Source organism: Pteropus vampyrus, unplaced genomic scaffold, assembly GCF_000151845.1.
Source record: "Pteropus vampyrus isolate Shadow unplaced genomic scaffold, Pvam_2.0 Scaffold1, whole genome shotgun sequence".
Classification (NCBI taxonomy): Eukaryota; Metazoa; Chordata; class Mammalia; order Chiroptera; family Pteropodidae; genus Pteropus; species Pteropus vampyrus.
Genome location: NW_011888782.1, coordinates 19556335 through 19572283, shown reverse-complemented (window position 1 = coordinate 19572283; position 15949 = coordinate 19556335). Strand labels below are relative to the sequence as shown.

General features: G+C 38.1%; 1 protein-coding gene across 11 annotated transcripts in view; it reads right to left on the bottom strand.

Moving 5' to 3' along the window:
* The window catches only part of STAC (SH3 and cysteine rich domain), a 126391-nt gene that overhangs the window by 8338 nt on the left and 102104 nt on the right, over positions 1-15949 (bottom strand). For 4 of the 11 annotated variants that reach the window (XM_011363601.2, XM_023535203.1, XM_023535369.1 and 1 more), the window contains exons 9-10: positions 6691-6742; positions 6447-6584 (exon numbers count right to left, since the gene is read on the bottom strand). In XM_011363601.2, the coding sequence (XP_011361903.1) occupies positions 6447-6584; positions 6691-6742 (190 nt within the window). Of the gene's footprint in view, positions 1-1615; positions 2995-4492; positions 4742-6446; positions 6585-6690; positions 6743-9285; positions 9418-15949 lie in introns of those variants that run through there. The other 7 variants (XM_023535394.1, XM_023535407.1, XM_023535347.1 and 4 more) reach the window with 6 other exon arrangements.

The following is a 15949-nucleotide window of genomic DNA, read 5'->3' as shown; positions in this document are numbered from 1 at the left end:
TTAACCACATCTTCAGAGTCCCTTTTGCTATGTAAGATAACATTTAAAGTTTGGGAGATTAGGTCATAAGGCTGTTATTCTGCTTACCATGAGATAAATGGATCAAGGCTATTACCAGAAAACATTAAAAATATTGCAGAAAATATGTGTATATGTCTGAAAAAATAACTTCCAGATATATTGAATGTAGTGAATTGAAGGAAGACTTGGTCTTAATGTTTTAAGGAGAGAATCTCTTGAGGTAGTGTAAGAAAATAGGCAAAGTACTTAAATAGATTATTCATAAAAGAAATATAGTGCCTGATATATATGTGGTAAAATTTTAAACTCTCTAACCAGCCAGGAAATGCAGATTAACATTAAATATTACTCATCTATCAAATGACAGATGAAAAAATACTACTAATGTTCAGTTCTGGTAAGGATGTGGTGACCTGAATATCTTCATAAACAGTTGATGTGGGTATAAATCAGCTCAATCTTTTGGAAGGCAATTGAGTAATATGCATCAAGAATTGTAAAATTCTTTTATGTGTTTTCCTATAAATTTGAAAGTATATCCCAAGGAAGTGATCAGAGTTATAGAGAAAGATTTAGGTTTAAAGATATTCATTGCAGTTTTAATAATAGTTTTAAAAAATAAAAACAATATCTGACGATTTGGGAACACTTAAATACGTTCTTACACATCTAGATTAGGGGTTGGCATACTTTTCCTGTAAAGGACCAATAATAAATATTTTAGGCTCTTCAGGCCATATTGTCTCTGTTGCAATGATTCAGCTGGGGCATTGAAGTGTGAAATATACATGAGTATATGTTCTCATAAACTTCATTCTAATAAACTTTATTTAAAAACTGGGCCAGATTTAATCCATGAGTCATAGTTTGCGGACCTCAGATTTATATGACAACATGTTTCTTAAACAATGGTTAAAAACTATGTTTTCATAAACATTTAGTGACTCAGTTAAAAAAATAAGTTGGGAAACTAAATAGAATATGATACCAAAATATGATTTAGAAGAAGAGTTTGATAGAAAATATACCAAAGTGTTTATGTTGATAATAGCTTGATGGTTGAATTACCTGTAATCTTTATTTCTTCTTTAGACTTTTTGGGGATATTTTCAAAATTTTTACCACAATAAATGCAGTTTAATTTTATCATCTAAAAAGAATTTATCTTTTTTTCTTTAAAGCTTGATGGAACACAAAGAATCAATAAAAACAGTTCAATAGGATGACTGAATTATGGAATGAATTAAAAAATACTTTTATGGTGTTTAAACTTGATTCAATATTAGTATTTTTAAAATTTCAAAAATGAAGAAAATGTACTCATGTCAATGTAGACTCTACATTGTTCACAACAAAAGGGTAACTTAATTCTATTTGGAAATAAGGGTCCTGTGAAAAAAATAATATAATAACTGTGAGACAAATTAATCCCAAAGGCAGAAACGTGATTTAATCAAAGAGATGTATTGCATTTATTTTCAGAATCAAATTTCTTCTATTTCCCTGCTAACAACCATTTGTCTCTTTGTATTTTTAGAGTTATAAATATCACACTTGCTATTTTCTGATGCTCACTAGGTAATTTTAGGGGGCATTGGCCACTGTAGATGAAGTCCCCATTAGTCTTTACTATGAGTGATGATGGCAGCAAGGAAAATGATCTTGCTAAGCACCCATGGTAGCCAGGCACTGTGTGGGGCTTTGCACAGGTGATGGCATTGAAACCTCACCTCCAAGTCAAGAGTGAGAAGCTGCTACACTGATTTTACAGATGAGAATGCTGATATGCACAGGTGACTTTGTCAAAATCACACAGGATATGGATTCATTTCTGTGTGACACAAGAATCCATGTTCTTGCTACTACACTATATTCTCCTCAATTAACAAGCATCTTTTAAAATTTTACACCTAATATACTTTAGAATACTAGAGACAAATTTTGAAACTTTTTTCAATAATAGATTTTTTTGAAATGTAAATTTTCTTTCAAGTGGCTGACATTTTTCAAAATTTGGTTGCCACATTGATGGCAAGGATTGGAAATAGAGATTGTATCATGCATGGTAAAGAGACCTCAGTGGCTTTTGTTGACAATATGTAATTGGAAATAAAATGTCTTCAGTTCTCATAGAACTACTATAGTAAGGCAATGAAAATGATGGTCACTCTCAAACATTCACTTTGACCACAACACCTGGGGAGTCTGTAAAAGAGACTGATTCTGTGCCTTTACCCTGAGGGGTTCTGTGTCAGCAGGTCGGGGATGGAGTCAGGAATTTGAATTTTCCGTAAGCTCCCAGGTGACTCCGATTCAGGTGGTCCAAAGAACACACTTTAAGAAATACCAGGCTGGACAAATATCAGGAATACGGCACTTTCCTAAGGAATTCTGGGCAGATCCATGTGGTTCCAAGTTCAGGTTCAAATGTTATGTTGTATCTTGAAATGTCTAATTGAAGAGGTTGGATTGTTCACTTTGTCCCCACCCCACAGACTGTCAGTTCAACCATGAGCATGGAGAATGCAAGGGTGAGCCCATTCTCAGAAATATTTTTTGGGGAGAATATGGTCAAGAAATTGGTAGATGTCGCTAAGCAGATGTTCTGTGCTGGAAATTGATCAACTTCAGCAAATTTTAATTTGCCTTCTGGTTTCACTGATTTGTATTTTAATAGCATAAAACAATGTTTAATCTCAAATGGGGAAGCACAAGATTATTCTGAGAAAAAAAGCAAACATGCTAACAAAATTATTTAGTAACACTTTGCCAATAAAGAACATCCTTCCTGAATTTCTTTCATTCAAAAGACTTTCCAAATTTTTGGAACAGGAAGGATACAGCTGGGTAAACTTGGAGAAGTTTGAAGCATTGGCATGGAATTCAGCTGGGAAATGTGCTCATTTGCTTTGTGGATTGCGTGTGGCATCAGATACAGGGTTTCAGTCTGTCCCATGAGCATGATTCAATTGCCTGGAATCAAGAAGGACTCAGTAGGGTGTCCACATGAGCAACAATTTTATTTTAAGGAGCCTTCTGGTCCTAGGACACTTGCCTTTATGACACTTGCCTTCCCTGGGAGCCAAACTAAGTAAATGGTGCCTTACTGTTCAGTTTGTTCTACATTATCCAGGGCCCATGGCTCAGTGAAGGCATTGACTTGGAGCTTGCAAATCTATGTTTAAGTTCCAGCCTGGCCACTTACCAGGTTTTTGCCCCCTTGAGCAAGGCATGTGACCTCTATAAGTCTTTGTTTCCTCATTTATAAAATATAAATAATGAATAACTAATCTATAAAATTCAAAGGGCATGTATGAAACCTCAAATAAAATGTCATAGGTATATATAAGCTTTATAAATATTATATAATATATATGTATGACATTTAAAAATAATGACTAATAATAGTGATGATACTTATAACAATTGTTATTCTGACAATGTCTAAGAGAGTATTAATCTGTTCTTTCCTTCTCTGTGAACCAGAGGCTGCAGATAAAATGTTCTTTTTTATGAAGCAGACCCCAAAACAGGTCATCACAATCCAAAAAGGAACAGCCATGACACTTTCACATATATTTTTATGGGAGGCAGAGTGGTTTATGCCATCTGCCAGGGTCAGGGCAATGGTGGGGTTCCCCAGAGGTGCTGTTGTTAGGGGGAGTCTCTCAGATGCCACTGCTCTTTTGAGGCAGACAATGGCTTCTGCTCTCTCCAGGGAGCGCATGGGCGAGTGATGTGCTAGGCAAACTTCAGCTCCAAGGAGAATGAGCACCTTTGGGCAGAAAATGAAGGGGCAGGAGATCTTAAGTGAGGTATATTTCACGCTGGCACATTGATGGCTTTTGATCTCTTTAAACATATATTCTGTTCACAAGGAACCAGGTAAAAGAGAGGTTGTATAACTTTCAAAATGCAGTCTGTCCTTCAAGGACATACCTTGAAGCAATTTTTATAAGTGGGAAGAATGCCAATTTCAAGTAAAACTGTGAAACCAGGGTGAAACCATAGAGCCCAGTGACCCAATCTCTTAAGGATATTAGAGATTTTAATAACCAAAAATTTAGATGACACACACTCCTGGGAGTACTTGCATTTCTATAAGTAAGAGCTATTGCAATTAGATGCAGTAATGGTGGTGGTGGTGGTGGTGATGATGGTGGTGGTGGTGGTGTGTGTGTGTGTGTGTGTGTGTGTGTGTGTGTGTGTGGCCATGTGCAAGATTGAGGCCCAGAAAAATGATAGCAACCCCGTGTATTTTTATCCTATTAGATTCAAAAGATAAGATTGAGTATTTTTAACTTTGCTTTGTTTAAAATTTAGTTTTTAAAAATTTACACTCTGAAAGTAATTTAAATGGAAAGAAAAATAGCCCTTAAACAAACCTTTCATTTTTTTCTTTGTCCTTCATATTTGTATTAATTTTTCACTACCATTATATCATTAATATTTAACTTATTCCTTCACTGCTTATAAAACTATCATTTAAGATGGCGACACAATATTTGAAGGTCTCTATCCTCTCTCCTAGGTCTGTCTTCATTTCTACAAAGGGAAGAGGTCTGACTGGACATGTCCCAGGGGTCTGTCATCATCTGTTAAAGCTTCTCCTTTCTGGCCCCTCCTTGGAGGTCATCAGGTTCTTTTGTCTCCTATGTCAGGTTTTAGCACTCCTTCCGGATCCCTCATCCTCCCATGGGCCATCTGGTGCTGTAGGATCCTGAGATTCAGATAGGCCTGTCAGGTGTGGTGGCAGTGGTGGGGCCCTGGTGAGGGAGACTTTCAAGCCCTCGGTCCCATTTGGTTCACTATGTTTCCAATAATAAAATTGGCACCAGGCCCCATTTTCATGTCTCCCTTTGTATTTACCTTGAGAGAGTGGTGAGTGGGATCTGGGTCTGGATTCCAGTATTCCGTTCATAATATTATCATAACACCATCAAAACTGACTTGGTTCCTAACACTAGCCTCTACAGAAAGTATTATTGTTTACTTAGTCGTCTCATTGTTGTGCAATTTTTCCTAATTTTCAACATATGGACACCACTGTGATAATTATTTTTTTGCATAAATATCCCCCTCCTCTGTATTTTAGGTTATTTTCTTGGCTACATTATAGATAATGGAATTAATTCATTTATGAGGTGGAATACTTTCATAGCTCTTAATCCATGGCACCAAATCACTATTCAGAATGAGTGAACTAGTATTTATGAACATGCCAATTTCACTGATTCTATCCCTGGCCTTTGTTAAAATATATAGGAAAAATGATATTCAAAATTATTGATCTCTCATTTTTAGTAACTTCTATTTACTTAAATATAAAGGGGAAATTTAAGAGTTTTTAATTGTTTCTCTACATTATTATTTTAAAAAAGATTTTTTTTAGAGAGTCTTTTCAATAGCCATTGAAAAGACAAATCATTATTTTTGAAGGTGTGTTTGTTAGTTTGAAAATGATTGAGTCATCTGGAGCCATGTGTGGCATATAAAATTGTTGATCACGTTGGGTAAAACAATTTTTAAAATTACAAATCAGATGTAATTATAAAGTAATAACTGATTTTCTTGTGGAACTTAGAAACTACATTTGAAGGCAATTCCCAAAAGACATTCAAGATGTGTTTTGGGCAACTTTATTGGAAGGAGAGTATTAAAATCATTAATGGATTTTTCATTTTGTATTACTTTGTAGGGTGAGTCTAATCCAGAGGTATTGAAAATACCTCAGAAAATATTAGAAGTGTTATACCAACAATACAGACAGAGCGTGACATCCAACATTGGAAATTAGAGTTAGTCGTGAAACTTTATTAGGAGAGAAGATAAATTTCTAATGTCTAATTTTCAAAAGCATCCCCAAATATATCAAGAGCAAACTTGGAGATCTCAGCATATTATTTTAGTCTGTAGTAAGAATATGGGATCAGATGAGGGGAGTTGCAGTCATAAAAGAAGAGGTAGGAGGAAAATCTCTCTCAGCTGGAAGAAGACAGAGAGGCAGAATAGGACAAAGAGCTGAGGTGTGTGTTTCTTGTCTCTGTCTCTGTCAACATTCTGGGAATGAGACTGGAGAGTATAAAGCAAGGAGGCTGAAGACTTATAGGTACAGGGGTTTCCTGCCTCCCTTCTCAGAAAATCGACATCCTCATAGTGAACTCCACATTCAACATGGCACTGGTACAAGATGGCACCAGACACCTCTAAATTAGATGTAGGGATAAAGAATAAGCCTGAGACAGTCCCTAGTTATGGAGCAATGTGAGGATGTCACTACTATTATTGGAGTAAGCACATCTTTTCTCAAAGTGAATACTTTGAACATGATCCCCCTCATTCAGATTGATATGTATTGCTGTTTGTTAAAATGACTGTTACTCTATTTCGGTCATACTTGATATATGTTTGTGTGCTTTACTCACCTGATTCTCTTTCAGTGTTATCTGCCCCTGTTCCTTACACCCAACGAAGGTTCTAACACATCTAAAAATCTTCTCATTTTGTTGTACTCTCTGAACAAAGTTGGCTGGAAAGAAGCCAATCCTGTCTTGAATTTTCCCCTGAAAGGAAAAAGGAGGCATGCATCCACAAATTGTAGCATTCATTGTAATTGTAGTAATCAAATGACTTTTTTTTTCTTTTTTTTAAAGAAAGAGAAATACCTACTTTCCACCAGTCTTCATTGGAGTCTTCCAGAAGAGTAATCATGTCTCCTGGTCTAAAATGAATAGTGAATGAGTTGAGTGAGGAATTAGAGGGAGAACAAAAGAAAAAGGTGGTCCTTAAAAGTTGGAAGTAATAGTTTTTCATTTATACAAATAATCCTAAAATAAATAGATATAAAATTAACATGACTTCTACCAGTTCTTCTCACCCATGAAAATACCTTTGTTAGAAATTGAAAGCATGTGTAATTTCTATGCTGATTTTAAAAAAATCCTTAGCTTTATTTTTATCCACAGATAATCATATTTGCATTGTAAAAAACTCCAGAATTTGGAAGTTGATAAGTTTCAAGGTTCAGGTTGTCCTTCATATTCTGCTCTACAATCTTCTCCCTATTGCCCAGAAGTGACCACTGTTCATAGTTTCCTATATCCCCTTCTGGACTCTTTCCAAGGAGCACTTACATTTATATGTAGATGTGTATATGTATTTTTCTTGTTTTTGTTTTTTTTTTTAACTATTGACATCTAGAATTAGTCGTTACGTTTATCATTATCTATACTTTCTCAGTACCTTCTTGAAAATTGTATACTTTTACTTAGCTCCCCTTTCCCAGCCTGCCATCTTTTATGTTGGTATAATTTGAAATTTTGTTCTGGACTTGTGTGTACGTGTGTATGCGTGCATGCATGCATGAGTATGTGGATGCTTTACACCTTTCATCACAAATTACCTGGGTTTAACTGAAGACTTATGTGGTTTTGTTGATGTAGTGGTTATTTGCTACTCCCTGTCTGATTTTCACATCCACATGTGTGTTTGAGTATATGGATGTTTGTTAATTCCTTCTTCTCAGTAGTTCCTGGAGCTTTTATAATCTAAAGACTCTACTATTTTGAACTTGGGAAAATTTCGTCTATTATGTTTCTCACTGTTTTCTTCCCATTCATTTTCTCTCTTTTACTTTTCTGGGCCATTTAGTCAACACATGCTGAATTTTCTGGATCAACCATCCACACCTTTTGTCTTTCTTACACATTTTGCAATCCTCCCCTACCCCTCCTTTTTTCCCTTCAATTTTGTCTTTCTGATCATTTATTTTGTGTTTAGGCTTGTCTTTTCTATCATTTATTATATTTAATAAATGCCCCTGTTCCTTACTCCCAATGAAGGTTCTAACCTTCTTTTTAAAGAATTTTTAAGAAAAAAATTTAGTTTCCAAAGATTCTTCATTATTTTTCAAAGTTTCTTTTTTCAAATTGGCTGCTTTCTATTATGGATGTAATATTATAATGAATGTTTCTGAGGATAGTATTATATTTTTAAAACATTATTTCTTCCCTTTATTGAATTCTTTGTTTCCTCCAGGATTAATTGACCTATTCTTTATCTTATTACTTCTCCTTCTTATCAAAAGATTTTCTCCAACATCAGTGGTTCTTGGTTGTCTCTTTATAGTAATGACTGAAAATAGAGGTAGATGTGAATAGATGGGTTAGTTTCTTTGTGATTACATACCGCTGTGTCTGCAATGGGTCTCTCTCCCAAGTGTGAGGGTTAATTTCAGGCTCTGTTTAAGAGAGTATGGTGTGTCAATCAATGCATCTCATTTTGGGATGCCTGAACATATAGCAGGCAAGCAGTCTACCCTAATGGCTTTCTTAACCCTGGTGAGGAAGAAGGTCAGCTTATTTTTCTCCTAAGAAGAGCTGCTGTTTCCTTCCCCCAATGCTCTCTAGAAGGTCTGGAGGTCCAGAGTTATCTAAATACAATTCTTATTCATGCCCAGACTTTTGTGCCCACACAGGAGCCCCTTTAGGCATGGGTTCCCTTCCTATCAAGTACAAGTATTAATTTAATTCTGGTCAAACACTATTACTGCCTATTGCTTATTATAAGCAGTAATGTGGTATATGAATACAGGTAGAACTCTGTATCAGTTATATGTTGCCATGATAATGCTGTGTAACAAACAGCCACAAAATCTCAGTGGCTACTCACATGCTTTGGTGCTGACTGACTGTTGGCTGGGATGACCGGGGTGACTTTGCCCTTTTCCATGGTTCTCATATCCCAGAAGGCTAGTTTGGACATTCATGGCTATGCCAGAGTTTCAAGAACAGCAAATGGAAACATGTAAAACACAGAAAGCCTCTAAGACCTAGGTTTAGAACTGATACATTGCCATTTTTGCCTCACTTTATTGGGCAAAGCAAGTCACGAGGCCAGTCCAGACTCAAGGGACAGAGTAATAGGCACCACCTCTGTAGTGAGAAGAACTGCAAAGTCTCATGGCAAAGGGCATGAATACAGGGAGGGGCAAAGAAGTTGGGTCATTGATGCAATCAAGCCACCAGAGACACCTCAGGCTCTTCAATGAATTTGCTGTTAATTTAATATCTCTGAATGTGTTCATACATCTAAAGTTATTTTTCTCCTGAGCATTCTTTGGTCTCTGGTCATATTCATTGTTCTCAACTCCTGCTAGGAAACGCCCAGGATTTTTGGGTCTCTGATAGCATTTTTCTCTTGTTTTCTCGTACCGTTATAGATGTATTCTTAAAAAAATATATATGTTTTCTGACATTTTAAGTGATTTTAGCGAGAGGGAAAGTAGATTTCTGTGCTCATTTTGCTCTTCTGATTCAATCTCCTCTGCCGTCATTTTCAATTCTCAGTTAATACCTATCTTCTAGGGGGATTCCAAATACAACAGGCTCGTTGCACCTGAAACATTAAACACAACTGGCATTTTGGTATTTCAACAGTCACAGTTTCATGCTGATGCCACAGAAAGCGAGATGGCTGAAAATCACTCTTTTCGCAGGTGAGAAATTTAATTAAGCAGCAAGGATGAAAGTCGATGTAGAAAAATCTTTTTAGCTCCAGTAGATTTTATTTAACCTAATACCCTAAGAAACCATGTGTTAGTATCAACTACAAAGACTTTGCTGATGGTTTGGTAGAAATTATAAGTAGGCAATAAAGCTGGAGATTAGGGAAAGCACCTTTTCCTAAGGGTGTAAAGGGTGCTGCCTGAGTCCAATCTCTATTTTTCTAGTCTAGACAGAGACGCATTCTTTACTGTGCCCAGAGGTAGACAATCCCTGAGTCTACGGCCCATGTTAACTAAACCGCACATTAAAATAAGGCACCCCTTGGAATACGAGCTATAATTTTATGAGAACTACCAGACATACTCCTGACAGTATGATGGAGTCTCTCCCTAAAAAAAGAATTCTACAAGAATCAGAAAATTGCCTGGTGAGTGAGGAGAGTTACATTCATTTATTCTTTTTTTTCCTTTTTAATTTACTCACTCATTTAACAAATATTCTAGAACGCTGACTCTGAAAGAGCCATTTTTCCAGGCATTAGGTATACTCTGGTGAATAAAGTCTTCATTGAGGCTAATATTCTAGTGAGAAAGATGGATAATAAATTAGCGAATATATAATAAAACAAAAAATAGATAAATAATAAATATGTAATGTGTATATATAATTGTGAATTGTCTTAAGGGCAATCAAGGACATAAACAGGATGCAGTCATAAAGAATAAGAGTAGACTCTTGATATTAGTCAACGCTCTACTCATCTGATGAAGACAGCCAGTGCCTCTTTTTCACTGGAGGGCGGATCTTGTTCTAGGGCAGCCCTTGAATCCAAGACAGCAGCTCTTTAACATCTGGGTCAGCTTGTGGGAATTGTGCTGCCTCCATGCCCCTGCCTGGCATTAGCCATCAATCATAGCATTCTTTCCCACTGAGCCTGCACTGAGGCTTAAGAGTCCTTTTCAACACTGGGCTCCAGGGGGTAGATCTGAGTAGGCATGCAAGATAAAACCACTCTGTGTAATATGTTTTTTATTTATTTTTTAAAATGTGTCTTGACCTAGTTTTAAAATTCTAGCTAGAGGCTAGTCAGTTCCCCTTAAGCATCTGATTAAATCAATAACCCAGCCACTTCCCTTCAGGCTCTAAAACTCCAGGCCACTAAGCACCAGCCCCCTCCCTAATTGCCCCTGGGGGCCAGGTACCAGACAACTAGGGACAGCCCTTATACTCTGGAACTTGGGAAATTATTCAAATTAGCTTATTCACAAGGAGCCTGGGAAACCTAGCTAACCCAGCTGCTGGCAGTACTTAAAGCTGCTTCTGCAGCTCCAGCTTGCTGTTACTTGGCTCCTAGAGACCCACATGGCCCTGTGTGGCAGTCCTTCACTCTCAATTGGGAGTTCTCCTCTCAAACCAGTTCTTGACTTAGTTCTCTTCTCCTACCCGTGGTGCTGGGGTGCTATGTCCTGCCACCAAAGAACTAAATCCAAACATGTCTGCTCTACATAAGGAGAGACTTACTACCATTGTTACCAGAAAAATGGAGGCCTGATGCCTAAAATTCTCCTTCCACTGGTTGGTCCTAGGATGGACTCTGCTGGTGCACGACTCTCTGCTTCCAAATGTTTCCTGCTTCGGTGGCTGACCAGGACCCATTCCATGGGACAATTCTTTCTTATTTCAGGTTATCATACTTCAAACATGGTTAAAGAAAGCACTGCTCTGGTCTGACAGCTATTCTCTTTTTGTCAGGTGACTTGATGTTCCTGATCCATTATGCGTAGATTTTATAATTTAACTCTTTATTTCTACAGTCTTGGGGATGAACTTGTCAGGCCCCCAAATACTTTTAAAAGGTTCCCTTTGCTTAATTCAATCAGAGCATCCTAAGTTCAGGTACAAATTCTCCTTGAACTGTAACCCAGAATAATACAGCATGATGCAAAGTATAATGTACTTCATAAACAGCGAAAGCATCAGTTTCCCATCTGGTACAGATAGCTCAGAGCACCACAGATGTCCTCTTCTTTTTGTTTGCTCAGTAAAATTTGTCTTAGGCCCAGAGGAAGATTTTCAGGTTGGTTATATCATGATTTATGGACACTCTTGAAATGATGACGGAACTGTGAGCTACCGATAAGAGTAGGAATAAGATAACAAAAGCTAACTATGGAACTATGGTTTAATGGTAAGGAGGACAGAGTTTGTCTGTGAGTGCATTTGCGTGTTTATGTGTATTTGCATCTGAGCTTGATGGTTGCTATCTGGACTCATTTTCAGTCGTCCTCTGTCTCCCTCACTTCTCAATTTTCCACTTGGACATAGGAACCCATCTCTTCCACCACCAGGTAAACTGGTTTCAGGGGACTCAGAGGGCACAGTGTGTACTGATTACATGAATGATGCAAGCTGAGCCCAGCCAGCTATAGGGATCTCTTCTGTAAGGTATTAGGAAGATGCTTTGGTCTTCTGTGGGTGGGATCTCCTAAAGGTGGCGTGTGAGCTGTCCTGAACTTCCCCTCTCCCAGCCTCTCTCCATTCCCCATGTAGAGCACAAATCCCTAGTAGAGGAGACACTGACGTCCTCCTGATGAGGTCACTGCTTCTGAGAAACACCTCTCCCTCTGGGACAACCTGAGACCTCATACCCTCCCTTCTTCGGAAGCACATGGAAGGCAGGATGCTCTGAGCCTTCTGTGCTTTTGTAATGGTTTGGTTATACTGCGTATTTCAGAATATAAAGGACATTCGTCTGTCTTTATTCCTCCATCTCTGACTATTGAGCAGAAGAAAATTATATGACATTCAAGTATTTCTTTTTTTTTCCCAAGTATTTCTCGAATGTTTATGACATGTTAGGTTTTGGGTGTGCACTGAGTGTACAGAGATGAAAAGATTTTTCAAAGCATCAGTTTTCTTATCTGTGAAGTGAAGATAATAATAGTACCTACCTCATCAATATCTTTGAGGCCTAAGTGAGGTGATACTTGTAAAGCCCACAATAGATGGCAGCTATCATCACTGTTGAGACATAGCTACAGGCTTTAAGATGTTGGTAATATTAAAGGGAAAAGCCATGTAAACTGGTAATTTATAGTAAGTATCATTGCTGAATGAGAAGAACTATGCCAGGGATCACAAACAAGTGTGGAATTGATCCCAAACTAAAACCCCAAACATATGTGCCTTTTTAAGACTCAGCTACCTCAATTATGTTTATATAATTACATGCCATGCAAAACAAATATATAATAAACTATATTTACTTTGAAAAGTTGCTGTGTGGATTAAATGAGAATACATATGAAGGTTTTTAGCACTGTGATTGATATATAATAAGGCTTTAAAATTCTAATTTCTCCTAAAAATGTAATTTTTCACGTGGAAATTAGATCTAGTGATAATTACCTTTTAATTGAGCGCTCTCTTATTTTTTCGACAGGGGCAGTTGGTTAATGAAACAGCTTTTGAACTCTTCAGTGGCTCCAGACACTGACCTTCGGTGTGATTCAGAGCTTCAGAAAAGCTTTTCCCTCTCTTTACAAGCCCACGCCTCCTGCCCCTTCACTCCAGGTAGTGAGTACAAAGGTATGGCAAGTACTGGGTTTTGGAACTAGTCATATTCTGCCACTCCCTGGGGCTGACTGCAATGGTGAGGTTGGAAAGGCTGAGGAGGACAGCCAGATAGCCTGGAGCGGACAGCGATGTTCACCGAGTGAAGCGAACAGGACATGTTGCGTTTTCACAGAAGAAAGAAGGTTGAGAGAGACTTCACCATTAATAGGCAGGGTCTGAATCCACTACTAACACTACTATGTCAAGCTGCTTCTTGTACTACCCAAGCCTTGCGAGGGCTCATCAGGACTGCCCATTTTACTCTGCATGTACTTTTAGATGTCTTTACTATTTCTCACCTTTTCCCATTCATCAGGCAAAAAGAACCCCATATGAAGCTCCACAGCACCATAGTCACTCACCCAAAACAGATGTCCTGAAAAACCAGGCCAAGGGGTACAGAAAAAGGAGCTGGCCAAAGTGCCCCATTAATTTTAGATCTTCTGCTTAAGTTTTCGCTAGACCCATTTCTCAATTTCCATAATCCTGGTCCAGAACCTTTTTTACAGTCTGAGAACATGGGGAGGTAACAGGGAACTCCTGAACTATGCAATTTGATTTTGTCTTAAGCTCGGTATCCATAAGTCTGCCTTCACTTTCCCACGTTGAGAGACTGGCTCAGAGAAAAAGCATTCAGCTAAAAGGCCATTTGGATGGGATTTGGCGAATGTTCCTGATCATTCACTGTCATGGATCACGCTCTCCGGAACCTAATTGAAAGAGGCATTTGAGTGAGAGGGAGGCTGCTAAACACATTAGTGACATTTGGGAAGATCTGGGTTTCTTGACATAGCACAGCATCAGAACATAATATGCATCAGAGACTTCCCTCAAATAGGCTTAATTGCATTTTGATGTCCTGGTGACTGTGAAGATTATTTTTAAATCAAATTGGTGCATTAGAATTACATTTAGTTTTAATTAAGTTGATGCATTTGCCAAGCAGTAATGTACTTAGAGAATGGAAATGAGACACTGAGGGAGCCTTGTTCTGTCTTATTCTGTCTCAAGGGCTCTCCTCTTCTTATTTTATGGGGGGGGGGCGGTGTATAAAACCTTACAGAGTGAAGGACATCATCACATAAGTTATAGGATAAAAATCTGGTGTGGACCAGTATACGGGGCATCAGGTCTGAGAATCAGAACACTTGCATCTGGTTTGGGCTAGGCCACCGGCCCACTGTGTATCTTTGGATGCATCACAGTTGTTCTCAAATCTGACAGATAATCAGAATCTAGGGGGAACATTTAACATGCAGATTTCCAAATGTGATTTGACTCTGCAGGCCCGAATCTCTATTTTCTAAGCATTCTCCAGGAGATTCTCATGGCTTATAACAAATGTTAACGATCCTGACCAGTTTTCTCCTCTGTAAAATATAACTTGCTTGGGTAACCCAACAGATTTGCTAAATGAACTCAAGGGGATGGCGGAGAAAATTGTGAAAGATTTTGAAATGGACAAAAAAGATTGTTAATCTGGGCCTTTAGCTCATCCTTCCAGGTCACCTACCCCTTTCAATGTCTCTGAGCTATTATTTTACAATTCCTCAAGCTGTAGAAAACTAATAATAATGCAAATGACTATTGTCCATAGAAATGCAAGTGAATTGTGTCTGGTGGAATGTAATCAATCAGCCTGTGAATACTGGCCAGTTTTACATGTATTTGTAAATTCACATTGGCACTCCTGATGGCTTGCATAAGTGTGATGTTTGAATTTTCCCTGAACCAAATGTGACATACTACTGGTTCTTTCATTAATTAATGGGTCTAATAAAAATTTCAACATGTGTTTATTTTACATTTGTTTAAGAGTCATGATTTTATCTTAATTTTTAAAAATTATCCCTGAACAGGGGTGACTTTTCATGAACACATTCTATAGGTCACAAGCTTTCTGGTCTTACAAATAAGCTTAACAATCCTAATAGAATTGTAAGAAGTGGTATGAGTGGCCGACATGGGATAAATTAATACATCATCTGAATCTGCTGATAAAATGTAACTGTCAAACTTATCAGGCAGGAGACCTACCACAATCAATGTAGCATGGAAAGTTTGGGGTAAGAAAAAGATGAGTGGACTTAGAGTCAGCCTCCCTGGGTTGCAGCCCCAGTCTCTACTTTCTACCTGAGTTCTCCGTTCTGATTCTCCCACCGTATCCCACAAAGGGTAAAGAACCATAAATTGTCTCATTTGAATATGTACTAAACATCTAGAATATGAACTAAACAGTAAAGCTTAATGTCCATTCATTAAGCTCTACTGAATTTTAAGGTAGTCTTTCCAGAACAAAGACTCGAATGGATGTGGCTATCTAAATATGCTCCTGCTCCTGCAATGAATTGGTACCGCTTCTTTTTTCTAATGGAATTTGCATTTGCCCCTCATCTGGTAACTCTTAAAGTAATTCTCCTGTTTTACTTGTTTTACTGTTCTTCCCTTTTCCTTTGCTCACTGGAGAAAGAGAATGACTGCTCAGTAACCAAGCTGCACAAGCACCCATGTCCCTTTTCCTGAGGCCCTGGCTTGGTTGTGATGCCAGCTCCTTGCAAAGTCTTCCTTGCCTCCCCAAGCTGCTTAGATGCCCCGCCTGAGGTGCTGTAGCAGCATGCTGGACTACCTTTCCACCTACAAGACCTCACACTGAAGTGTACCTTCTCGTTTACTCTTAGCCACCCCTCTTTGACCCCCAGCCCTATGACCAGTTAAGCTTTCTGAGGAAAATTGTTCACCCAGCAGAGAGTAGGTGCTCATCTACTACGTGATAAGTGGTGGATAGATGAGACAAATTCTGGAAAAAG